Source organism: Melozone crissalis, unplaced genomic scaffold (assembly GCF_028551555.1).
Source record: "Melozone crissalis strain CALT ecotype California unplaced genomic scaffold, PUWL_Pcris_2 ptg000034l_1, whole genome shotgun sequence".
Classification (NCBI taxonomy): domain Eukaryota; kingdom Metazoa; phylum Chordata; class Aves; order Passeriformes; family Passerellidae; genus Melozone; species Melozone crissalis.
The window spans coordinates 14,366,543-14,393,461 of record NW_026535812.1 but is presented as its reverse complement, the minus strand read 5'-3'; the positions used below and the strand labels follow the sequence as shown (position 1 = coordinate 14,393,461).

General features: G+C 37.4%; 1 protein-coding gene across 4 annotated transcripts in view; it reads left to right on the top strand.

Annotated features, from left to right (window-relative positions):
- The first annotated feature begins 3,513 nt into the window (after positions 1–3,513).
- OPA1 (OPA1 mitochondrial dynamin like GTPase) overlaps positions 3,514–26,919 on the top strand; it is a 49,344-nt gene continuing 25,938 nt past the window's right edge. The window contains exons 1-21 of one of the 4 annotated variants that reach the window (XM_054282561.1): positions 3,514–3,638; positions 6,407–6,725; positions 7,041–7,137; positions 8,422–8,529; positions 9,545–9,598; positions 10,453–10,520; positions 15,114–15,212; positions 19,248–19,301; positions 19,933–20,037; positions 20,954–21,040; positions 21,417–21,530; positions 21,865–21,945; positions 22,353–22,427; positions 22,760–22,831; positions 22,970–23,069; positions 23,597–23,727; positions 24,254–24,326; positions 24,418–24,490; positions 25,248–25,363; positions 25,968–26,032; positions 26,625–26,701. In XM_054282561.1, coding sequence (XP_054138536.1) covers positions 3,610–3,638; positions 6,407–6,725; positions 7,041–7,137; positions 8,422–8,529; positions 9,545–9,598; positions 10,453–10,520; positions 15,114–15,212; positions 19,248–19,301; positions 19,933–20,037; positions 20,954–21,040; positions 21,417–21,530; positions 21,865–21,945; positions 22,353–22,427; positions 22,760–22,831; positions 22,970–23,069; positions 23,597–23,727; positions 24,254–24,326; positions 24,418–24,490; positions 25,248–25,363; positions 25,968–26,032; positions 26,625–26,701 — 1,997 coding nt within the window. In that variant the 5' untranslated portion in view covers positions 3,514–3,609. The remainder of the gene's footprint in view (positions 3,639–6,406; positions 6,726–7,040; positions 7,138–8,421; positions 8,530–9,544; positions 9,599–10,452; positions 10,521–15,113; positions 15,213–19,247; positions 19,302–19,932; positions 20,038–20,953; positions 21,041–21,416; positions 21,531–21,864; positions 21,946–22,352; positions 22,428–22,759; positions 22,832–22,969; positions 23,070–23,596; positions 23,728–24,253; positions 24,327–24,417; positions 24,491–25,247; positions 25,364–25,967; positions 26,033–26,624; positions 26,702–26,919) is intronic. The other 3 variants (XM_054282562.1, XM_054282563.1, XM_054282564.1) reach the window with 3 other exon arrangements.

Below are 26,919 nucleotides of genomic sequence, written 5' to 3'. Positions count from 1 at the left end.
CAAGTGTTTGACACAATGTGACTCCAGAGCATAACTCTGGTAGGTGCAAGCAAGCGCTGCTGGCACAAAATTTTCAGGGGAGGGCAAGAGGGGAGTATTTTTCTTCAAGAGATTATGGAATCACTGGAGACCAGGAGTGTGTCCAAATAAGAAACAAAATAGCCATTGCTGTTGTTAACACTCTTAGCAACCAGTCTGAGCTAAGTGTCCAGCAGTGATCTCCACATAAGCTGTAGAAAATAAATCAAGCTCTGGCACTGGAAAAAGGGTCCCCAGTGTGTGCAGGTGGATTTGTACACTGACTGTGTGTCAGGATTCAGCCAGATAGGATCTGTAACCAGGAGCTTTATTCATTATTGGGAATATCCTCATAGAATGTCTTCTGACCTCACCATATAGCTTTGGGAGACACTGCTGAGATTATTTACTCACTCCTGGGGAAAACTGGAGTTTCCCACTTATGTCAGTCTCCGACCTTTAAATCAGAGCCAAAAGGAAGCTGGCAGGAAAACAACACTGAGAGTTTTGCCACTTCTTTTTTTTCTCTTTTTTTTTTTTTTTTTTTTGGGCTGCATTTGCTGATTAGTCTTGTGATTCATTCCCATTCTATTACTATTTCCTTGTACTTTGCTACTTTTTAAGAAGTTACACAAGAAATATTTCAGAAGTGAGGTCAGGAAAGGCAAACCTGTTATTCCAGTAAGTATGTTAAGAAAACTAAAACATTACATCTAGGGTGACTGAAACAGATCAAGAGGTATCAAGTTAGTTCCTATTCCTCAGCATTTTGCTGCCATGAGGCATGGACTTGTACAAGTCCAGACCTCAAGCAACAGGAAAGAGCACTGCCTATCCTCCAGTGGGCAGGCTCAGAGGATCTGAAACAGAGAAATGCAGGAAACAGAGAAGAGAAAGTGAAGGAATTAGGTCAGTTAATACAAACAGATGTGCACCCATGCCCAGCACAGGGACAGATGTGTTTGAAAATGCTGGTGCTAAGCACTGGAGGCAAGTTGTTCTGCCTTGAAACCTAAACACCTCCAAAGGGAGCCCAGGCCAGAGGCTGCACTGACAAGGATATATCTGTACTAAGCTGTGTAAGGGTGGTTTATTGCACAAGATCAAGAGGGAAGAAGGTTCTCTCCAGACCCAGCTTCAGTGCTACCCTCTCTTTCCTCCCACTGCAACTTGCTCTGAGCCTCTCAACTTACCATTTTATTCTTCTGAGACCAAGCAAAGGGAAAACCAGTTGTTATACAAGAGCCACAGTACAAACTAAAACGAAAACAGGGAACAACTGCAAAGGTAACTTTTCTAAGGCAGGCTGATGATTTTGGGAAATGACTCATTATTTTGGGAGGTGCCAGGTGTGGAAAACAGGATGGTCACACACGCTTTTTCTGCCTGGTCAGCTTTTGCTGCTTTCCCAAACATCACCTTTGCCCTTTCTAGTGCCTGTAGCAGACTAGGGTGCAGCAGGGGTCCGTGGTTGCTCTGGCACAGAGATGAGAGATGCAGAGTTCCCACCAAAGCAGGGTTTCCAGGGAAGAATAAAGACTCATACAATCTTTTAACTGTTCATAGTTTTATTCCAGCTCCGAGGTGTTCTGCACTCCTAGAGAACACCCTTGTAGGAGTATTTATACCTTCACAACTGAAAAGGAAGAAAAAACAGGTTAAAGGTGCAAAACACTCATCATTTCCAGAGTCTGACAATCTGTCATAATAATTCATCAAATTATTAATCTAGAACCAAAGAAGATGGTGACATTTGCTCATTTTCTTAAGCATGTTCACACTGCCTGGAGAGAAAGCAGCCTGAATTGGAACCTTTAGTAATATGATGCTCTCTACTGTTTGGAGTAAGAATTACATAGTATTTATTCATAAAAAGTTATTTGTTATCATGTCCTATGGAGTGTTATCATTCATATTTTTAAATTGAAACATGTCTTAAAAAATCATACATAAATTACAAAAATAATTGGCCAAGCTAAAATATAAAAGCAAAGTAGGAATTAAAATATAGTCCCTAAAACTTATAAATAGTCACAAAGTAGGCAAGCAAGAGGCAACAACAAAAACACATGCCTCACCTCAACTCAACTTTTATCCTAGTCCTGAAAATACATATATGTATTATGTCATCCTTAGGCAATTTATTTTGCTTTGAAAAATCTGACAGTATAAACAGAAACCTGACCTCTAAAGCACCCCAAATCTCATTTTCTGTTTCTCAGCATGTGACACCCAGTTCTGGCCACATTACAGAAAGGAAGCTGTGAATCAACTGGTGACATTCTACAGAAGAGCACCGAGAAGGATGACAAAGGAGTCATAAAATATGGAAGAGGTACTTAGTGTTGTTCTATCTAAGGAGAAGGAGACTGAGAAGAGTCATGGCAACAATCTTCAAACAGGTAACTGGAGAATGTAACATTATCCCTGTCCACTGTGGACATGCTACAAGAAAGATTCAGACCAGGCACAAGGGAATACTTGCTGTTAAAGTCAGCAAGCACTGGCATTGCCAGGTGAGCACTCCAATGTCTGTGGTCTTTAGGGACAGGTGTGGCACGCGCTGCTCAGAAATGACCTTAACAGAGGTGGTCCTGTGTGAGCGCACATGGACAGAGCCGATGAACTCTTCTGATGTTGCCTTTGCCTCCTGCTTCATTGTGGACAGAAAAAAACCCCAACAATTCGCAGAAGCCCACTGGGAAACACCTTGTGTTTTTCAGCTTTCAAGGCAGTGCTGCCACCCATGTCATGCACTCCCCAGGCACAACAACAGCTGGGGACTCATCAGAATCTTTCCTGTAACAGCGTGGGAGCCCCCGGTGCCCCTATCCAGGCTGGGCTGCCCTCAGCACCCTCTCCAGGCCTGCCGAGAGCAGCCAGGGGCACAGGGATGAGGCCCCGAGGCGATCACGGGGGTGTGGGGGGATCCAGAACCCCAGTGTGAGGGACCCATGGCCCCGATGTGAGGGAACCATCATCCCAGTGCGGGGATCCATGACCCAAGTGTGACTAATCCAGGACCGCCGTGTGAGGGCTCCATGCCGCCGGTGCGGGGATCCGTGATCTGAGTGCGAGGGACCCCTGATCCCGATGCGGGGATCCGTGATCCGAGTGTGAGGGCTCCATGATCCCGGTGTGGGAATCCCTTATCCGAGTGTGAGGGATCCATGCCCCCGGTGCGGGGATCGATGATCTGAGTGTGAGAGTGTCCTGATCCAAGAGTGAGGGCTCCATGATCCCGGTCCGGGGACCCCTGATCCCAGTGTGAGAGCCCCCTGATCCCGGGGAGGGATCCCTGATCCCGGTGCGGGATCCCTGATCCCGGGGCAGGGATCCCTACTCCAAGCACTACAGATCCAGCTCTCCCCCATTCTCCGCTCCCGGCCGCCCAGCCGCCGCGGTGCTCCCTCTAAACCCTCCCTCCTCCTCCGCAGCCGAGCCCGGAACCTTCGCGCGGTGAGGCGCGGTTTCCGGCGGGGCGGGCGGCGCGGACCGCGGTGCCCGGAAGCGGCTGCCGCTGCCCTTGCCCTCAGCGCGGCCGCGCTCCTGCGGCTCCCGGGCCGCTCCCGCTCCCTGCCGGCCCTTACCATGTGGCGGACGCGGGCGGCGGCGGCTTGGTAAGCGGGACGGGCCCCGGCGGGCCGCAGGCGGCGCAGCACAGCGGGTTGGTGGGGTGCGAGGTGCGGGTGGCGCAGGGCTGGGCCTGAGGCTGCCGCAGCCTGGTCGCCCCGGGCTGGGCGCTCTCCCAGCCTGCGGCTCCCCTGGGGCCGGGGGAGGCGGTGCGTGTAGGAGGAGAGGGGGCTGCTTCTCCCGCATTCTCGCCATGGGGAGCTCCGGCCGCTTTCGTGTCCAGGCATTGTCCCTGCCAGCAGCTGCCTTGCGTCCCGCTTGTTTGCCACCGTTCTGCTGCAGCATTCCCGGCTGGAGCAGTGACAGGCACTGGTGGATAACAGCACGGTGTTCCTTGGCAAATTTTATAGAGTCATGGAATGGTTTGGGTCGGAAGGGGAACGTGAAGATCACCTAGTTCCAACCCCTGTTTGGGAGCAGCAGTAGGAAAATAAGCGTTGTCTTGTGCTGAGGGAGAAAGAAAATGCCACCATGCATTTTGTTGGGTTGCGTTTGCTTTGTAGTTACATGCATAGCCGCCCACTTATTTTGTGTTTTATAAGGCATTTATAATCTCAGTGCAGTGTTGCAGGTTGCAGGCCTGTAATCAGGCAGAGCCACTCGTGTCTGGAAGGACAGTTTTTGTTATTGTTAAAACCAACCTAGCAGAGGCTTGAAATTTGGAACTCATTAAGTGCTCATTTAATAGCATTGTCCTGCCATCCTTTTCAATCTGGCTGTACTTTTCATTGGAGATCTCAAGGTGAGTTTTTGGTCAGTATTCATCAGGAGACTTAGCAGCAGCAGGAGGGAGGAAATAGAATATGGAAGTTTTGGTGTGATGGAGGAGTAGTGGGGGTTTTAATGATTTATAAGATTTCAGATGTGTAAGTAAAGGAGCTGAGTTTGAAACATGCAATAACACTCAAAAGGAAGTTGTGGATTGAGGTTTTGCCAGAATGAAATTCAATTTTCCCTTCAGTTTAAGCACACAGACAATGCTATAAACCACAATGTTTTCTAAAAGAAAAATCACAGAGAAGAAAGTTACATAATATTGCACAAAATGCCTTTAGCCTAGGTGAAGATGAATAACAAGGAGTGACTGCTGTAGTATGTGCTACCACATGGTCTCTGCTGAAAAGAATAAATATCTGTGAAATGGTAATGACTGCAAAACAAAATAATGAACAGCCCAGTCACTGGCATGCTTCATACAGGATTTCACACCTTGATTTAAAAATCTGGCTTCAAAACTGGGAAATTAAACATTCCAAGTGTGGAGGCACTTTTGTATTGGTTCTGTTTGTAGTTAATTTCTGAGCCTTTTGTAATTCCATGTCCAAGAGGAGAAATGCTTTAGTGGTTTAGGAATTGTTCTGTTCCTGCTTATTAATCTCTTTCTAGGTTCTAAGTTTCATATTGCCAAAGCCCAGCCTTGCAGAGATGGTTTAGTATGGCAGCAAAGGGAGTCCTCAGCCACAGGGACTTAGAAATGAGGACTGGCAGAGCAGGAGTTCCTTTACTGAGCTTTCCATTGCACTAAAGGAAATTTCTAAACTTAGATCATTGGCAAAATTGGTCTTTAAGAAAGAAAAATGTCTGAATTCTGATTTTTAATTTATCTTCCCAAAGCTCAATTTCTGGATTAAAAGTCTTTTTTATTGACAAAGTCTTTCATTTCTTTGGACATTAAGAATGTGCTTGTCATCTCTAGTACATGAAAATCTTGAGGCAAAGAGCTGTATAGATCATAAAGCATGTTATTAGAAAGTGTTGTGATATTTTCCACTAAGAATAATTCACCTGTTCTTGTTAAAATTCTTCTGATAATTTTAAATGTTTTAGGATTATGGGATTAGTAATTTGCCATTTCAGTGATATGAAGCATTTCTTTTCTTTTTTTGTCCCATTTGGAAGTAGAGGCACTTGATAATATTGGAAACTCTGAAAAAGGACAAGGTTTCATTTCAACTTCCAAAATTTCAAACCTGTAATTTCACTCATAGTACACAATTATTCCAGACCCTGTGTTTGCATAACATAGGCAGGATTGATTAGGCTCCTGTGTTTTAATGTGTGCTTTTCATAGCTGAGCTCTGCTTTCAGACTCAAATTTTCCAGACTTTTCCCTCTTAAATCTGAGTTCCTTCATGAAAGCATCAATGCACATGATGCAACCACCTCCACAACTCATCTTGTCTATGCATGACCCAAGACAAAACCATAATCTTGTAATCCTAGAACTACAGCAAGTGAAAGGAACTGGAAGATGTCATTAAGTACATGGGTGGCCTAAATAGGACAAATGTATTCTACAAAGAATTTTTTTCTGTGTATTGGGTTTTTTTAAAGTTTGGAAGTTCTCTACTAACTTGTTTTCTAGAAGTTTATTTACAGAATAAGACAGGCCAAACTTGTATGTTTTCTTGTATGTTGGAAGTGTTTTGTGGACTCTTTAGCCCAAACAATGCTTTACCACACCTGTTACTTGCCTTATTGCAGTGTGTAAGTTAAATGTAATCCATAACAGACTTCAGAATTTGTAGTGAAGCTTTTGTGTCTGTAACCACTAGAAATATTGTACCCATTAACAATGTTTGCAGCTTTTTATTTTCCTCATAAGCATAGCAGTAGTGGCTGGAAATTGTGTCTTCAAGGTGATGTAATAAGTATGTGTAACCAGCTGAAATATAATGTGGATTGCTTCTAAAGAGGTTTTTGAGTTAATGGTGTGTTGAAGAAATCAGTTGAAGTTTTTATTTCTTTCTTTTAGTGTCATCTGCCAGAGTCTAGTGAACAGCAGCTGTGGAATAAAGAGAAAATCACCGCTTCAAAACCTGCATCTTGTTTCCCGCAGTTTACATCATCCCTACTACCCAAGTGCAAAGTTCCAGAGACCTCCCCTAAGGATATCCATTCAGCAGCTCTCTTCTCTGAATCGTCTTCCCCTTCACAAAACAAAACTTTTGAATGTCAAACATGGGTACCAGTCCCACAGGAACTTTTGGCTGGCCAGATTGGCCTCTAGGCTTCTCAGAGTTCGCTATCTCATCTTAGGATCTGCAGTAGGAGGTGGCTACACAGCTAAGAAGGTATTTATCTCTGGAAGCTACTTTATGCATTTTTTTCTTTGCTATTACATACTTCAGAACTGAAGTTCTTGTTATAGCCACAAAAATATGGGGTGGCATTGCTTGGTTAACTGATGATAATAAAGATGAGTGAATATGGATAACATTGTTTAGGAAATTTCTGTAGATCTTAGAAGATCAAAGTACTACTCATAGCTAAAGATGCTGGGTTAGTATGTTTTATGTGTAGGTAGCAGTTGCTCATACACTTCTCTATGTACTTTTCTTTTTTCTATTTTTCTATTTCTACCATGATTTTTCTCCTTTCTCTGTCAGACCTATGAGCAGTGGAAGGACATGATACCAGATCTCGAGGATTATAAGTGGATTGTTCCTGACTTCATTTGGGAGCTTGATGAACTTGTTGACATCGGTATCACAAAGCCATGATGTTTCTCTGTCTAAAGACTGGCATGTGTAAAACTTAACACAGGAGTGTAGGTCCTCAGGGCCTCACTCCAGGAGTAGCTTTTCAGGTGTCATTTGAGTGGACTTTTATTTTTGGAGTTTGATGTGTGTTTCACCAAAGAATTTGTATCAGTGTGTTTGTAAGAAGAAATTAAGCTCTACTTAGCATGGATATTCCCTAATGCATCCTTTCATTTGAGAATGTTCTTGGTCCTTTCATAAAGCCATATAGCCCCATTAGTGAAAGGAGAGTTATGGCATGATCTAAGAGACTCACACAGGTTTTGGTAGTATTATGCAGTAAGTTTTTTCTTTCTATATGGTTGATTTACAAGTGAAGATATAAATAGATAGTAAAAAAAATGTGTGAGAAAAGACCAGTTGAAAATGCAGAATAGCGAACCTGCCTATCCACAAAATTATCTTGAAGATACAGAAGAAAAGAAAGTGAAAAATATAGACTTGCTTTCCTGAGCCTTCAGGTTGCAGTAGAGGCTTTTGTGTATTTTTAGATGAAAGACAGAAATCTGAAAATCAAGCTCTGACTTACATTTTGTATGCAGGGTAGAAATGTGATGATCTTTAAAAAAAAAAAAAAAGAAGATTTTACTGCATAGAATGGTAGAATGCTTTGGAGTGGGAGGGATTTATAGATGTTTACTTCCAGCCTTGATATGCCATGTGTGAGAATTGCATAGGTAGATGCAGAGATTGAAAACTGATACAAGTTTTTCTTGTCCTTACTGCAAATGGACACTACATTTTTATAGTGCTTTAAAGGTAATGATTTTTATTTTAAGGATCACAAAATTGGCTTGTTTATGAAATTGAAAACTAAGCTTTTCTGAAAAGATTCAAGACATGAGCATAGTTACAATTTCAGTACAGTTTTCAGTTACAGTAATTTTAAAACATCCATTTAAAACATTACAAAGTAAGTGAAAGGATAATGTATGAAATGTGGTAAAATGTAGCAATAAGTTTTCAGCAATTATAAAGTACCTGAGGCAGCCAACTTATCAGGAAGTTCAAAGTCTAAAAAAGCAAGTGGTTTTTCAGATCTGATAGTCTTTCCCAACAGTAGTGGGGGGAGGTGCACGTGGAGAGAAACTTCTTCATACTTGTTTAAAAAAAAATTTTCAAAGCCATATCCTGAAGCAGTTGCTAGGTTTTATAGCCTAAGACTTTTTTTTTTTCCAAAAATAATAGAAAAAAGCCCAACTCACTAACTGTTGTACTGTTTTCCTAGAAAAACTTCTCAAAGCCCTCCCTGATGCAGATGACCTTGCCAAACTTATGCCTGACTTTGAAAAGATTGGAGAGAGCCTTGCTTCACTGAAAGGATTTCTTTCTCCTGGTGAGAACAAATTTTCAGCTAAGTTTTAATTTCAAAAGCTGAATGTATTTGATGACGAGGGTGTAGGTATGTCCTTAGATACTAAAACAAAGCAGATCATGAAAATGTTTGTGTTTGCATTGAATATCTCTTCTGAAAGAGTTGTGGACACAGGTAAGTGTGATGTATTTTTAAAAGCGAGAATTCTAGTAACAAGTGCAGAGAACTATAATATGAAATTGAATAGAAAACTTCTATTCAGCTTCAGCTTCTTCTTCAGCTTGAAAGCTCAGTTCTTCAGCGAGTCAGAGAAGCTGGTTGTGTCCAGCTAGAACTTGGTGAGAGTGCCACTGAACAGCAGCAATATCACAGCTGTTATAGGAGAAAAGAGTTGGATTGTTAAGAGTGAAGGTTCTTAATGTTGCAAGTATGTGAAATAGGGGATTTGTAATAAAGGTATTCTGGGTTGAATGATGTTTTCCATCTGGTCATGGACTCAGGAAAACTTTCTTGGAGATTTAGGTTAGGTGTGGCTGTGTTTCAGAGGAGCAGGTGAGTTCCAAATCCTTCAGAAAAGGCATAGGGATGGTTTGTCTATTCATTGTATCCAGGCAGTAGGAGGCTTAATGTATCTGTGAGGGGTTACATCATTGTTCTAAGTGTGTTTGAAAATATTTTCATATCAATGTGCTTAAGAAGTGTGGTTTTGTTTCTTTGAAATACTGTCAATGGCAGAACTAATTCATTAATCTTACAAGTGCAGCAAGAATCTTAAGTAGGGCCAAGTTCAGTTGAGTGACAAGTAGATTACAATCTCCTATGTATTCTGGCTGTTTAAAATTTTAACAGTTTAAAATTGTGTTGTTATTGACCAATAGTGAGATGTCACCAATTACCTGTTATCATACTCACACTGGCATAATGGCCATTTATGATTGTGTGGTCCTCCAAATGAAACAAAGATCCCTCATCTTTATCTTGCATTTTGTTTTGTGTCTATAATTTTTATTTCCCCTCTTCTGCTGATTTTTCACAGGTTACAATTTGGTTAGTGAAGTCATAGGAGCTTCTGATCTACTTCTGTTGTTAGGTGTGTAAAAGCCCTTTTTCCTGCCTTTAACCTGCCTTTTTACAGCAAACTGTTAAAACACTGCTATACTAAGAGGAGTGAATATCAATATAAATACAACTATTTACAGCAACTTAATATGGATTTATAAATACTTTCCAACTATTTTTAGGATACTTCATAGAATCACAGAATCTCAGAATATGCTGAATTGGAAGAGACCCATCAGGATCATTGAGTCTAACTCCTGGCCTTTTACAGGGATATCCTGAAAATCCCACCCTGTGCCTGAGAGAGGTGTCCAAAAGCTTCTTGAGCTGTGCTAGGCTTGGTGCTGTAACCAGATCCCTGGGGAGCCTGTTCTAGTGCCCAGCCACTCTCTGGGGGCAGAACTTTTCCTGCCTAGGTCCTCCTCTGTGGGAATGAATAGGTGAATGGTTGATGTATCTCTGCCACAGTCTTTAGCAGATGCTTTTTATTTCAGGCTTGTTCTGGAAGCTTCTTTTGAAAACCTGTCATTACAATAGGAAAGGTTTTTTTTTCTCATTACAGTAACATCAGTGGATTTTGTATTATCCTTCTTTCTCAAAAACTAATTCTGCAATATTTTGAGAACTTTTAATAGTCTAACTGAAGCTCTCTGCTCCCTTGTGTTATAATTAATCTGCGTCATAAACTAGATATAAAATTTTCAGATGAGTTTTAAACTGAGTTTCTTCTTCAGTTTCTTAAGATGAAGTTTTTTTATAGGAACTTTAAAGATAATTGAATTACTAACTCATAGAGGTTGAAGCTTTAATTTTCTAGTAACTGTAGTTTGAGAATTTTTAAGAGCCTTTTGCATCTTATTATTAGTTTCTATAATTGTGTCCTAGGTTCCCCAGGAGAAACAGCATTCCGGGCTACTGACCAGGGATATGACAATGACAAGCAGTTCAAGAAGGTAATTACTCACTTGCAAACCTGAAAATGTCTCTATAAACAGGTATTTATGGTTTGAAAGTGCATCATAGCCCATTGCAGAAGTTCATTGGAAGGAGCTTAAAAAGTATTTATTGTTGAATATTAGTTCAGTATGCATTACTGCTTTTTATATATAAAATTATTGCGGGGAGAATAAACATTTTGGTGTAAGGAAATACAATGCAGACATGAAAATGTTGAGTAATTGCATAATTAAGAAAATTGGTCTGTAATAAGAATGTGATTTTAGGCATTGTATGTGCGTATGCAATTTTTCAGGGCACGGTCTCCATTGCACTTGAGTTTTTAACTTATTACTGAAGTGGGTTTAGCTAGCATTTCTGCTTCAAACTCCTTTCTGTTGACATTTTCATAGTTTTAATTCTTATTTAAGAATTTCTACCCTAAAGAATTTCCATTTCTTAAAGTAGTCTGTTTTTTACTTTCTTTATCTAGATAAAGCATTCATCATATTTTTGTTACTATTTTCTGGAAAATAATGTTACTGTATTTTGATAACCTAACATTTTTTTCTTGAAGTCAAGAAGGTGAAGTTTATTTTTTTGTTTTCATGAACATTTCTGCTAAATTCCTAAATTGTCATATTGCTCATTCTTTAAAGGCTTTTATTTTTCTTGTGTCTGTTTTTAAAAATTGTTTTACAAAAATGGAAGGAAACAATATATATCAGGGAATTTGTAAATTATCATATAGTTATTTTTGAACTGAAATTTTCTGAACTATAACTGAGTTTTTTCCATAAACTTTTCTGTATATGCAGGCATGTATACATTTATTCTGCATTAATTCTGCATGGTAACATAGTGAAACATGTACAAAGCTCAGATCCTACAACCATTTTTTCCCCTGTAGAGCAGTGATGGATTTTACATGAGAATTAACCTAGCTTTTTAGTTCTCCTTTGTCTGTAAAGTGTCTGTGTTTTTCTCCAGTGATTGCTTTGCACAGGTCTCACTGCATAAATCTTAAAGAACACTTTACTATTGATTTGTGAAGAAGTGGCCATCTTAGTTTATTGTCTCTGATGATTGAAATAACTGACACTTCTATTGAATACTTGTAATATCATTAAAACTTGTTATGATCCTGTGGTTGTTTTGGATGCAGTGATATCTGCATTTTAACTTTGTCTGTGGTGTGGAAAATATCACCAGACTAACTTAATATGATTAAGAAAATTTTGTTTGGTCTAGTGATTATATGTGATAAGAAGCTGTTAATTTGCTAATTAATATGATCAGTTTGGACAGAATATTTCAAACTAGGCACATATGAATCCCTAAAAGAGCATAATCACCAAGTTTGTTGACAGGCAAAATTATTACTTTCAAGACAATGGATAAGATGGCCTTTTTGCATTCTATGCTTAGCACTGCCAACCAATGCTAGTTTAAGAACTGTGATTGTATGAGTTCATAAAGTGATTGTATGGGTGCTCTAGTATGACACTCAAAGTGCCTGATGAGAGATGGTTTTCTTCGTTTCGTTTAACTGATAAATCTAGAAATTATTTGTTTGGAGGAATTTTCTGAATAATTGTTACAGGATGTGATCCTCAGACAGGTCTCTAAAAGCTTCCAGTAGACTGAGTGAGAAACCAGTTGTTTTGCAAAGTAACTTTAAGAGAGTGAAAGATGTCCCAAACACATTAGCTAATAAGAAGCAGTACAGCCTGATTTGGTGTTTATCTCATATCTCTCATTTAATCCAAAAAGTACAATATTTTTAAAAGACAATTAAACTAAAATTACTGGAGTGTTCAGATAAGTAGTTTAAGTATGTGGCATCTAAATCTCTTTTTACCTGGATTAAATAAGAAATTTTGTTCTGGGAGAAAGAAGAGCGAACATGGTTACAAAAACTACAATCTACAGTGAAGTAAAAGTACTGTATTGTAAGTGAGGAACTATTTGAGGCTTCTACTTGAAACAACTGTGTTACCTTCTTAGGTCATCTTGCACTATTGTGTCTCCACGAAAATTTTCTTTAAGAAATAGTTTCCTCTTAAAGCAGACAAATTCCAAAGCTTAGCCTTTACCATTAAAGAAAACATATAGTGATTATAGCTGTGATGGAGTTGGATTGAAGACTGTGACTCAGGTCTTGGTGTGGGGCTTAGAGTCGTTTTTCTGCTCTGGTTCTTTGGTACTGTGGAGACCCTTTTGCCCCCTGGAGCAGTTGCAGTGTGTGATTGTCTCACCCAGCCTGCACAGGGTCACCTTCAGCTGGTGTAAGGAGATGCACAAAATCCCACAGCCCCTGACCACAGCTGCTGCTGGAGAGTGAGAGAGACTTGAGTAAGGACTGTCACTCACTTGGATTTTTTTTTAAAACATTTGTTTTTTGTTTTGCTCTTCCTTGCAACTTATGCAATAAAGTTTCCATAATTTTCTCTTTTATTAAGAGTGCTATTATATTCCCAACTTAATTTCCAGTTTCATGTTATAGATGCTCTGGATAAAATTGTTACCTTTATTCAAATTCCTAAAAATTGATCTCTTTACCTATCTTGTAATTTTCACTCCTTTGTATTCCTTTTAAAATAAAGATAGAGTCATACTCAGCTGTAGTGCAGTATATTAACTTTTAATGCAAGATAATAGGGGATGGGAGAAGTTTAAAGAATACATGGTAACAATGTCAGGGTTTATCCCAATATGTCAACTACTGTACTCTTTTAACTCCTGTTATTCCCTACCCTTTACATGGTTTCTTTGACAATGAAAACAGTAATGTAATGGTTGTAAAGAACTTGATTTTTGAAATCGCATTAATTGATTGGTGTTGATTTTTCTAGCAAAAATTCTTTAAAGAACAGGTTGATTTTGGTGGAGGGGACATGCAGTGATAGTGTCCAATGATAGAGAGATATCAATATTTTTATTTGTGTCTTGATATATGCCAGCTGGGGTGCTGTGTGTATAGTTCTGTGCTATTTAAAGTTCTTAATTTTTTAATATTAATTTATTTTTTAATCTAAAACAGTAAATTAAGATCTAAAATATAAAGGAAATAATAATGTGATTATTGATTGTAACATTATCTTCTTTGTATCTATCAGAGAAGTCTTTTAAATGACATAATTTTTTTATTTGAATATTTTATTAAATGGTGTGACTGTAGTTGCATATTATTCTTGTCATACTTTATTGTGGAATAGGAGTTGCATGTACCAGATGTCTTTGAAAGGAATTGCTGATTAAATAATTCGATTTGATGACTTCAAACTTCTGTTACTTCCTGTTAAATGCTGAAAGGCCTTCATGGCAGATTTTGTTCAGTGTCTTTTCTTGTATTTTTGGGCCCATAGCATAATGTTTAAAGGGAATGTGTTGGGTCATATTGAGAGTTTCCTTGTCTGCAAAGTATAATTCTTGTTCTTCTAATACTAAATGTATTCATGAGGCTTCCTCTCCTTGCTGCTGTGGAGGAATCAAATCTTTTGCCTGAGTTCCTGGCTCAGTTGCTCGTCTGGCATTAGAGGCATTTATTAAATCTGAAAGTGGTTTAGTAAAACGCAAGAAGCTTCAAATTATACAAATCACTGTTTAACAAATGTTTATATTTGGTCATTTGATTGTGTCTCTCCTTTTATCCATTCTCTTGTGTTGTTTATCCTTATGTGTACATGCCTGTGTGTGTATTTCATGCAACAGATGTATACCTTGATGATGGATGTCTTGAATTCTTACACCAAAGTTCTGTTTCAGAGCTTGTTTTGATTCCTGAAGTACATTTTTGAAACATTTCATTTCACTGCATGTTTTCTTAGAAGATGTAATACTTTTTAAAAAGAAATTTATTTAAATAGTTCATTAATATTCTCTGCATTCTCTGAAATAAACAGTTCATAAGCTTCTGGTAGAGGCTGGCATTGTATTTCTCAACCAATTTTGAAAGACAGATCACCATCATAGGATTGTTTGATGTGGAGGGAGAAGAGAACTAAGCTTTGTGGAAATGCTGAATGAGTAAAAAAATAAGCATCAAGTTTTAGGAAGTTTTGGAATGATCAGGAAGAGTTATGACAGCATGAATTTAAATTGCAGTGTGTTATGGAAGTGGAGAGGGAGCTTTTTCTTTTTTTTATGCTCAAGAAACTTTTTCTTCTGCTAGTTTTAGAAAGTTAAGTACCAACTAAAAACCATCTTTTTATAAACTGTCTGTATTCTTTAAGGTATTTTTGCTTTGTTTTTATTTTTAGCAAAACTTTTACTGACAAAGCTGAACTGAACAGTTCAATAATATTTTAAAACTGAGATAGTTACAGATGGGTTTTTTTAAATATTTAGATGCTTAGTTAAAGTTGAATATAATTGTAAAATGTAGCTAAAGATTGGTTGCTTTGTTCTGCCTGGATTTGCAAAGTGCATGGTTTTGCTGACTATCCACTCCAGCTAGCAAGAGATCTTGCTAATGAAATTCCACTTGCATTTGAATTGACCCGTTCATACCTGTTTTTCATCTGTCTTTGTATCATGCCTTTTGGTTTAACTTTGTTCTCCTTACACCCCAAATTTTTCCTCTCCTTTTTATTATAAACTCACGGCAGGGCCTGCTTGGGGAGCTCATTCTGTTACAACAGCAAATCCAGCAGCACGAAGAGGAAGCACGCAGAGCCGCTGGCTTCTCTTCCCAGCAGAAGCGCAAGGTGATGCCCTGAGGGACAAAATGTTCTGCATTCACTCTAATCCAATACTTCAGCTCTCTGCATTTGAGCTAGAAAAATCTAACTAATTAAATTGTGGATGCGAGTAATTGGCCAACTTCACTACAGATGGGTAGTCCTGTTTCAGTTTAACCAAGTTGCATTTAAAGCATGATGTTAAAAGCAAAACAGGTACTTTGTGTCGCTTTGAAATTGTATCATCTCTGCCTCTATAACAAGTGTTATGTAAAGTTCAAACATTAAAAATGCATTTAAGGAAAGTACATGAATCAAACCTGTTTACTGTTGCTTGTTTCTGGTAGCTCTGTCTTGTAAGAGTGTAGCTATTTACAGGGAATATATATCTGGGAGTTTTTCTCCCCTGCTTTATACTGTTGCCAATCTGAAAATGACAGCAGCTCCTTAGTAATAATTTTGCACAGACAATTGAATGCTGCTGATAATAACAGTATCTACTGTACATTCATCAGTGGTAGTCTCTTGTCTGTTCTCCATCTTAAAGCAGAATTTTTACTGATTTGTTGCACTTGTTGGAACATCTGTGCTTCTCTTTACTTATTTAATTTAAGCTCTGATCATTTTGTTAATTATTATATGGCTGATTGGAAATCCCTCTTAAATTGGGATGTTCTAGTTGTCTGATCTGTTGCAATCTGTAATTCTTGACCACATTGGTTTGTTGGCTGCTTTTGTGTCTCCTTAAAAACTTCCTGATTAGTTATACTTCTCAGCAGCTTTGGAATTGAGCACTGAATACAGAACTTGATCTTCTGTACATCTGGAGATAAATCCCACAGGAAGAGAAATGCTCTAAATATGAATTAAACTTTTAGACATGTTTGCATAGCTGTAATTGTCATGCTTTTGAGTCCAACAGAGGAAAACAGTGTTCTCTGAAAGTATAGTAGTACTTCAGTGTTTTACTTTCTTGCCATATTATTTTATATGGTTTGGAGTTACAAGCTCCCTTGTCCAATTGTATAGAGTTTATTGAGAGAGCTATAGTATGGAATAATAGACTTAAGTAATAATAAAATGTATGAACATGTAAAAATTGCTGGAGAACCAATGCAATACTTGATATATAAAAATTTATCAGCCTAATAAACACATTCAGGGAAAAATGAGCTTGATACTACATTTCTTTATGATTGAGATTCTACTTTTTAGTACTTTTTTGCAACTAATTCCACAATTCCTAAGCTGTGAAGAAACTGCAAGGGCTGTCTTTGTAAATGTTATCCTGCCCTCCATGACAGGTACTCTGTGTTTTCATAGGATTGAAGGTCTACCTTCCTTTGCATATGGAAAATTTTCACTTAGCATTCAATGTGCTGTTTGGCATACATGCCTTAAGAAAAAGAATGAGTCATGTTTGTCAAACTAACTTTTATTTTTTAATCTATTTGAAAGAGGTGGTAAACTCTTTTATTTAGTATCTTGATATGATGATATGGGTCAAAGAATCCAATGATTGATCCACATTCTCTTTTGGAAGAACAAATTGTGACTGTCAATGAAATAAGTCATTGCAGACCCTTCTGACAGGGCATAAACTAACCCTTTTTATTTTTTAACTGAGTTGTCTTGCTTGCATGTCTATAATAAAACATAGTATTTTTATTTCAGTTCTTGAAAGTTTTGTTGCCCAATGTACTTGCATATTTTTCCATTTTAATTTATTTACTCATTATTAAATCTAGTGCAGTTGTAAATTGAGTAACAGTACAAACCATCTTACAATAAGGAGAAGATACTAAAAACAAAAATTTCATCTTCTCTTGTTGAATTTTAATTTTTTTTGGGCAGTCTGTTAAATATGTAGCAGTAAAATTGTTTACCATTGCACTGTGCATGGGTGCTTGAATGCATTTTGTCTGGGCCTTAATATTTTCATTTAAATTATTGGAAATTGTTTTAGTTCTGCACATAATCAGTTTAAAATTATTTGCAGTGAACAGATATCTGTGTGCAAGGGCCCTTGATTAAAAATAAGTCTCCAGCATTCTTTTCTCATAATTCTTTATGGTGGCAATGGGGAAAGAGGGAGTAATCTTGAGTTACAAGCTATATTGAACTGGATTAAACAAATACTCATGTACCTATAGAAACAAACTGTAATAGTTGATTTTTTTTTGGAGGGTGGGTTAGAAATCAGAAATCAGTCTTATGTGACTATTAGTACTTCAAATTGATACTTTAGCTTTTATGGCAACTTTAAAATTTCTGGCAATATTAAGGACCACATGTTCAAAATACTGTATGTACTAACATTGAAACCACACCTGCACCAAGCGCTGAGGCAAAGGCATCATTCTAGAGCTGTTTGTTAGTTTTGACATGACTTACCTAAAGTCCTTGTTAGAATTCATCATCTAGTGCTAGATGATTGTTTGCTTCAGATCTCACAACATGAGGCTGTGCAGTATTTTGTTTTTCTGCATTGAACAGAAGCATCAGCCCACACAGACAGTGCCCATGGTTGGAGGGGTCTCTAGGGGAGCATTCAGAGGTGCATCATCGCCCCTCAAGGCTTCTGAGAAAATGTTACCTCCTTTGGAAGTCTGCAGCACATGGAAACACTTTGTTTTCCTTTTCTTTCCTAAATTTTCTTGCTTCTTTTGGCTCTGTGCCTCACTTTCTTTGCCTCCTGTTTTTATTTTCCCCTAATATCTCTGAGGTGTTGGAGGTGTGTGTATATGTAAATGTATATTTACATATAGCAGCCTGTAGCTGCATGCATCAAATCTTCTGTTCAACTAACCCTGTTTCTGATGTACTTTTGCTACCACTGAACTAATTAACCGCAATGAAAAGTTAATTTACAGCATTTTGTCTTTGCTCTTTATGAAAGAAAATAATGGCAATAAGATGGAAGTGTCAGCTTGGATTTCTTTCTATAAAGTGCAGACACAATTCTCAGGCTTAACAGCTAAATGATAGTGAGCATGATGAATACTTGTGGATTATAATTCTTGTTTCGTCTGTAACAACTCTTGTAAAGTTTTAGTAATGGAATTAATTTATGTCTAAATAACAGCTGTCCTATGCATATTAGATAATATGCTCTTTCTCATTTGAAGCCAACTTGAGTTGTAAATGTCACATGGGCTTTATCACATGAACTTTATTTAAGTATTGACACACTCAATAATTGTTTAGGTTACCATTTTTTCTAAATTGAATATTTTATCAGTCGACCATTAGATTTTGTTGTTTGTAAATATTTACATCATAAGAATTTGTATTCCATCATTAATGCTTTTTGCCTTTGTGTTAGTAAAAGGGGATTGTTTAAAACAACTGTTTACTGCATCTTGATGAACACATTTTAGGAACTTTTGGCTTAAAATGTTTCTTAGTGCTTGATCTTACTACATTAATTCTTTGAATCTCAAGATGTCTTGTAGTATAATATCCTAATTTTTCTAGTTTCAATGTAATTTAAATAATTTTGAAATAACCCTTCAAGACTGTCCTGCCTGTCTAAAATGTATGAAGTGATGTAGCATGTTTAGAATTCTGACAAACAAATAAGAATGAAATAAGAATGCTTTATGAATATTCATAAATAGTGAATACTCACCTGAAAGTTTTCTGTAGTAAACAGGTGTTCAGTGATTTTATCACATTAAGATGATGTTACTTCAGAAAGTGGATATACAAGATCCTGAGAGTTTGACCACTAAAACTATATTTAGTTCAGTGGCCTGAAATCTCAGCACTATATGAAGCTGCTTTTCCTTAAGCCCACTTTCCCACTGTTAAGTCTTGAAGGGTTAATTTCTACATTTGCATGTACTGAAATTCAGACAATTCTTTGATGGAAAGCTCCTGTTGCAGACAGGGCTTTCCATCAGCTTTAAATTTTAAATGCTAATTGAAGAATTTTACTTGCTGTAAAATGCATGTCAAATCACTTTTCTTATGTTGAATGAAACTTCCAATTTGTAATTTGGTTACTTACAGTGCTTAAACTAAACAAGTGATGGTAGCCATGATTATTTTTCTTTGTAGGTTTCTGACAAAGAGAAGATTGATCAACTTCAAGAAGAATTACTACGCACTCAGGTGACTTTTCTGAGTTATTGTTGCCTTAAGTAGTGATTTATGTGTAGCAGACTCATATTTACTAGACAAAAGCACACCTGAAGTATATTTGGTAAAAATGCAGTGATTATTTCAATCTCTGAATGTATGAATGCAGAGTCCCCTGTGTTGGCAGAGAGCAAAGGTCAGTCTAGTCTGTCCTTCTCTGACAATGACTTACAGAAAGCAAGACCTCATTGCAACCAAGTTTTAATCTTACCTTGATAGGCCAGACAGAACGGTCTAAACAAGGCTTGCCCATTTTGATTGAATGGCCAGTTCTCACTGACACTGATTTCTGTCTGATTCCATATGTGTAGCTTCTTTGAAAATGATGCTTAAGATGCTTTAATATTGATCTTTGTGTCTTGAGGTTTGAATAGTGTGCTCTTATAAAAACTTTTGAAGCAAATGGGTTGCACTGCAAAAAATAAAGTAATTCTGACACTCTTCTCTTAGTGACCTTGTATTCTTAGTAACTAGTGATCATGAAGGTTTCTATATTTCTGAAAGACCTGCCTGAAGGATTTTAAGTTTTTCATAGGTAAAACTTTGCTCATGTGAATCTATTACATCCATAATTACACAAATATGTTTGTACTACTTTTTATAGCTCAAATACCAAAGAATGCTTGAGCGATTAGAGAAGGAGAACAAAGAATTGAGAAAATTGGTACTGCAGAGAGATGACAAGGGAATTCATCAGAGGAAGTTAAAGGTATGCGTTACAAAACCACATTGAAATATAATTACACCATATTTTTCATTATGCTATTCTAAATTGCATTTGTTAATTCATATATAAAGTTTTAACATTTGTTTTAGGATACCTCTGTTAATTTTTTATGTCATCAGGACTTTCATACATCCTTTATTTTTTAACTATATAACTTTTGGAAGTGGCTTCAATTGAAAACCACAAAGGGTTTACCATGTCTAACTAAATAACTTACATAAGAGATTGGGAAATGTGGCTTGATTTTTCATGTAGCTTCAATGTATTTTCAGATAATCTTGCTTCCAACTCTTTTTGCACACAAAATCTGATACCTTTGTGCTTTGTCATGGGTCTCATTGAGTTTAGTAGGAGTAAGTTATGGCGTCAGGGAACATAATTTAATGACTGGATAAGTCCTGTGAGACTAGCTTTTGTTTTTGTCTGCCAACATCCTGAGCATTTTAAAAATAGATGTTTTCTGCTTTTCTGTGTGATTTGTTAACCAGTATGGATCTTGTTCTTTCCTCTGGGAACTGAAAGATGAATCTTACTCGTGCATAATAAGTTAGATAACTCTGTATCCTTGTTAATGTTTATTGTTCATCAAACTAAATAATTGTAGATGTTTAATGGAAGAAACTCAATTTAGCTTAACCTGAAAGCTGCAAAGTTTGCACTCAGTTGTTCTCTTATGCTGTACTTAGGAACTTTCATTTCCCTCTTTATCCACAGGAGTCAAGGAGTGACTTTACTTGGTCAATATTTCATATAATAAAGATAGCTGTAGTATAGACAGCTGTGGTTTCAAACCATCAGGAGAAAGTAAAATAATTTTTACACAAATTTACAGAAGAAGTAGTCTGAAACTTCTGTTCTCTTATTTGGCTGTGTTTTATCTGTGTACTTTTTTTTGTAGAAGTCCTTGATTGATATGTATTCTGAAGTACTTGACATCCTGTCTGATTATGATGCCAGTTATAACACTCAAGATCACCTACCTCGAGTAAGTAGATAACAAGTTCAATGATTTCTACTGAAACAACAGTTTTGCAATTAAATAGAGCATTTCATTATATTCCAGAATAATCCAGAGTTACTGCTAGGCTATTTTCTTGTAACTCCACCCTTTTGCTTAAGACATGTCTTTCATTTTAAAAGCAATAAGATCATTTTGAAAATAACAAATTTAACCATGCTAAGCCTGTTTTGGCTCTTAGATAAACCCTGTCTAGATTCAGTTACTGCTGCTGTGCTCAGCTTTCCATTTTCAATGGAAATGACTGATGTTGATAGAGATGGCGTGTCTTCCTAGTCAGCTTTTGTCTAAACTTCCAAAATATCCTTCCAAAAGCCAATAGCTGTTTAAACTTTCACTTAAGGTGGTGGTGGTTGGAGACCAAAGTGCAGGAAAAACCAGCGTGTTAGAAATGATCGCCCAGGCCCGCATATTCCCTCGAGGGTCTGGGGAGATGATGACACGTTCCCCTGTCAAGGTAAGGAACATCCTCATCTCTGAATCAGCATTTGCTGCATTGTTCTCCCTCTGATTATGACATTGATTGAAGCATCCATGTACATAGGTTTATAAAATGGCCTGTAAGCAAGGGAGCTGTTTCAGGTTTCAGCCAATGACAAGAGCTCTGCAGGTCTGTATATGATCCATGTGTACTGTCTGAGAAGGAGCCAGTACCATTTAGTAATTTTGTGCAAAATTATCATTACATATAACTGTGTTACTACAGAGGGAAGTGTACATATGTCAAGTACTTCTCATGTTTCTCTGTGTTAGATTTGCTATACTTTCTCATTTAAGCTTTTAACATTTAGGTGACCCTTAGTGAAGGTCCTCACCATGTGGCTTTATTCAAAGACAGCTCTCGGGAGTTTGATCTGACCAAAGAGGAGGATGTAAGTATAATAAAGTGACTGGAAGTTAATGAGACTTGCTTCTGTTGATTTTCTGAATAATTTTGTATCTCTGTGATCTCTAAGCCCCTGTTTAATTAGAGTGAAAGATGTTTAGTGGGGCAAGGCATTGTATAAGCTATTAAATTATCTCTTTGGCTGGCACTGAAGTGGATAAAATGTTGAGTGCTCCTTATGCCAGGACACTTTTTGAAGCATGAAGGGATCTGCAGGTAATCTGTCAATTAGTGCCCTCCCCATTTACCAGACTTAGTAAAGATGCATTTGAAATAAAACTTATAAACTGAGATCTTCATCCCTAACTAAAAGTGGTTTTCTGTGTAGGTAATTTTTCTTCTATCACAGTTATAAAGAATTTTCTGTTTGATATTTTGCTTTTCTTGTAACAGCTTGCAGCTTTGAGAAATGAAATAGAAATCAGAATGCGAAATAGTGTGAAAGAAGGGTGCACTGTTAGCACTGAGGTAAGACTTTTCAAATATTTCATGGTAAATATCTGTATGTGTATATGTTTTGGAAGTATTCTTCAACAGAGGGATTGTGGTGAATCCAGTCTGCATATACTTTGTGTTTTGAGGTATACAAGGTGTATTTGGACTGTTAAAATCATTTTCATACAACAATACTGCATTTATACTTGCATTAAAAGTTGTACTTCCTATTTAAAATGACAGATTGTTGCTGCATAAAACATATGTGTGTAAATATGTGTTCATATAGTTTCATAGTGTTTGTCTATGTAACTATATTCAAACTAAATGGTGTATAAACTTCTAATTTCAATTTTATTTCACAGACCATCTCCTTAAGTGTGAAAGGTCCTGGTTTGCAGAGAATGGTATTGGTTGATTTACCTGGAGTCATTAGTGTGAGTATGCAATAATTGTAAAAATGAAGACATGTAAATGAAGTAGTGTTATTGATGAGAACATTAGCCATTGGGGATTTTTAACATGTTTTTTTCTTTGTTTTTCTTTAAATATTTCTCTCCATGCACATATTAAAGACTGTGACATCAGGTATGGCTCCAGATACAAAGGAAACTATCTTTAGCATCAGCAAAGCCTACATGCAGAATCCTAATGCCATCATCCTCTGTATTCAAGGTACTAAGAGTCTGAACAATTATCCACTTGTATTTTTAATCATGGTTCATATGTTACTCTGGAGTCTGTTCTGATGGTATTTTTCCTTTTGTGATAATTTGTGTAGTGTACAAAACAGCATGCTGTGGAATATCTGTTTATAAATTAAGGCAATCTGTGCAAAATTTGTGGCAAAAGCAACTTTTTGCTAAGAGTTATTGTAGCATTAAAGAAAAATGGTGGTGATAATAAAATTCAAGTTTTCCACAGAAGTGTTTTTGGAGGTAGCATGCAATAATATTGAATATAATATAATGTTGAATATTTTGAGTAAGCTGGTACTTCTTGAAAACTTAGAGAACTACAATAAACTGCTTTGTTTTGATTCTGGGAACAAAGCAATTTTTCCACTATGTATATCCAAAAAATGGAATGTAAGTCTACTTTTATGGGGTTAAATTTGTAACATGAAACTTGATGATGGCTACTGTGTTTTCAGTACTGTTAGATTACACAGTCCCTAAAAGAAACTTTTGTATTTATTTTAGATGGGTCAGTGGATGCAGAACGCAGTATTGTCACAGACTTAGTCAGCCAAATGGATCCCCAAGGAAAAAGGACAATATTTGTGTTGACTAAGGTTGATCTTGCAGAGAAAAATGTGGCCAGTCCAAACAGGGTGAGTCCAAAGAGGTGAAACACTTTTTCTTATATTGTGCTGGCTGAAGTCACACATGGTAAAATAGTTGTGATGCTGGCAGAGATATTGGACCTCACGTGCTTGTTCTAGATGGGTTTGAGTGCTTATTTCTGTATTGAGTTGATGATTTTTTTGGTAGTTGTTGTTTTAATCTCTCTCAGGCCTTGCTTTTAATGATCAGCTACGGGACTTCAGTCTCAGCTTGCTGTAATACTGATTCCTTTCATGAAGGTGACCCGAGCACGTTCCATTTCCCAGAAAGGCTAAGGAAATTCTGATATAGGCATTTTTGTTGTGTTTTGTGTTCTGCTGTGTTATGCCTTTTTTGATTTATGCCTTTATTTTTTTAATTTGTTTTGTTTTTAATCTCAGTAGAACTCATATCCTATGACAAACTGCTTCCTGCTGTAGTCTATGCACAGCTATGACTAGATCTGGCCTTAAAACTGTGGAATATCTCTGTGCAAAGTAATTGATGGGTTTTTTTAATCCTTTATTTTCATAGATCCAGCAAATCATTGAAGGCAAACTCTTCCCAATGAAGGCTTTGGGTTATTTTGCAGTTGTTACTGGAAAAGGTAAAGAGAGCTCTAGCTCTGCTTATTTTGTTCTTGGTAGCCCAGAAAGCTCTCTGAATGGAACTGTTGCAGCACTCTTTTCTTTTTGCAGGAAACAGCAGTGAAAGCATTGAATCCATTAAAGAATATGAAGAGGAATTTTTCCAGAATTCAAAGCTTTTAAAGTATGTTGCTATTTTATCCTTTCTGTTAAAATGAGCTTGTGTTGGTAAATGCTAGCATCAGTTTTTCTTGTGGAATTTAAAAGGATTGCAATGTGGAAACACCAACTGAGATTTAATATGCTTAAATTAAGTATCATGTTGAGGTGACCAATTTATCCTGGTTTCCTAATGCTTGCTGTAAGTCAGTGGAGACAGACAGGCATCTTCAGGCAGCAGCTGATTCCACTGCAGTTCTGGGCCACTCTTCCAAGGTTTGTGTGTCTCTCCATCAGCCCTACAAGAACTAAGTTTCAACCTGTCTAAGCACTTAGAGCTGAGAGGAGTAAATCGAGCCCAAAAGTGAGTGTTAGTGCCTGTAAACGTCAGTTGTCTTGGTGTGACCATGTTGTATTCAAAGGGTTGGTTTGTGTGTTCTGAGTGAACACTGAGTGGAGTTTTGATTTCACAGGCTGCTATTCTTCAGGAAAGTACAGTACATGATCTTTGGGACTGTAGTAACTGCACTGCAGCCTCTAGAATAAAAACTTACTTAGGGGGGGGCTTTTTGTTCCTATGTTTTGTTTTGGGACTTTTTCTCCTTGCTTTGGTGATGATCTACACTGAGTATTTTAGAGGAAGAGACTGGAATTTGGGTTTGGTACACAGTCACATTGTTATTTTCTGCTCTGAGAAGCAAAAGCTTTATTCTAGAGAGCAGAAAATGGGGGCTGAAAGCTTGGATATGCAGAGAACTTCCTCTGGCTGTCTTTCTTTACAGGACAAGTATGCTGAAAGCACATCAGGTAACAACCAAGAACTTAAGTCTTGCTGTGTCAGACTGCTTTTGGAAAATGGTGAGAGAGTCTGTGGAGCAGCAAGCAGATGCTTTTAAAGGTAAACATGTTTTGAAAAAAAAGGAACTAGCAACTTGCTATCAAACAATTATTTCTTCCATATGCATATAATGTTTTACCAGCATGCTTGGGCAATTGTTTCATACATTTTTTATTACCAGCATTTCCCATTAATTGGGAATTAAATTCCCAGGTAATTTCTAGAAAAAAACTAAAAATGTAATTTATGTTGCAAAGTACTACTTGCTCTAAAAACCAAAGGAGTAAAAAAGTATGAAGAACAAAAATCAAGTTGGATTTTTTTTTTGTGAGCAAAATACAGTTCTTCCACTGGATTAAGATGTTTAAAATGGCTTCTTATATAAAGGTACCATCTGGTCAGCCAGGGCAGGGCTGATGTGTGCAGAGCTGGAAGCTGAGTGACTCCACTGTGCTTTTTTAATGCATGAATTCTGCAATTTGTAGACAGAGTATCTTGGCATAGACAGAAAAGAATTCTGCTCATTTGCAGACACACTTAAAGTTCTTGGAGAGTTTTTCATAAGCAACATTTGTGGAATTTTAAGACCTGCTGAACTTCTAAGATAGTCATGAAGTGCTTATGGACAATTAAAAGAACAAGGCCCTGTTTCTGATTTTTGCAGCCACACGTTTCAATCTGGAGACAGAATGGAAGAACAATTACCCCCGGCTGCGAGAGCTTGACAGGGTAAATTACACTGCTGCTATTACTGTGTGCTGCTAAGGGTTGAAGACTGTGAATCTAAATTTATGCCTTTTAATTTCATTTGTAAAGGTTTCTTAAACTTAACACAAAGTACTGACATTTCAAAATGTTAGGTCAGGGTAAATTATTGTAGGGGAAGGAAATACTGTTCTTCAGAATTGTGATGCTTCAGCACTTAAGTCCTTCACTCTTCTAGAATACAGTTACCTGACTTAACTTGCCCCCAGGGATAGGTCAGTGTTTCATTGTGATCATGACAGAACTGGCAAAGAGAAGTTACATTCCCTGGTCTATCAGACAGAGTAACAAAACAATAGGGATCTCATTTTGTAATTCTTTTATAGAGATTGTGAATACTGAAATGCCATGCCTGGACAAAGGCATACCAAGAGATGGGAGGGAAGATGTATGGTAAACCAGGACAGCTGATGATAAGCACACACATTGTTCAGAACATGACCAGGAGATATCATTTGATGCTTAAAGGCCTTAAAGAAAAAGTTTTGGATTTTTTTACTTTTTGTATGGAGACATGATCAAACTACACTTAATGTTATTATTTCCTTTTGCACAGAATGAACTGTTTGAGAAAGCAAAGAATGAGATTCTTGATGAAGTCATAAGTTTGACTCAGGTCACCCCAAAGCACTGGTACAGTAATTTTTTTTTCCCATTATTTACTAGGAGAAGTTTGCCTTTAAAATAGAGTTCTAGAAAACAACATTATCAACTATAAGTAAGAAAATTTTTTTCTTGGACAATGTATTGGGTTCCTGTGATCTGTAATCTTGTTTTCTGTGTTCCTAACAAATTGAATGCACACCTATTAGTCACTTGTGTATACTGGAAACTATCAATAATTCTCATTT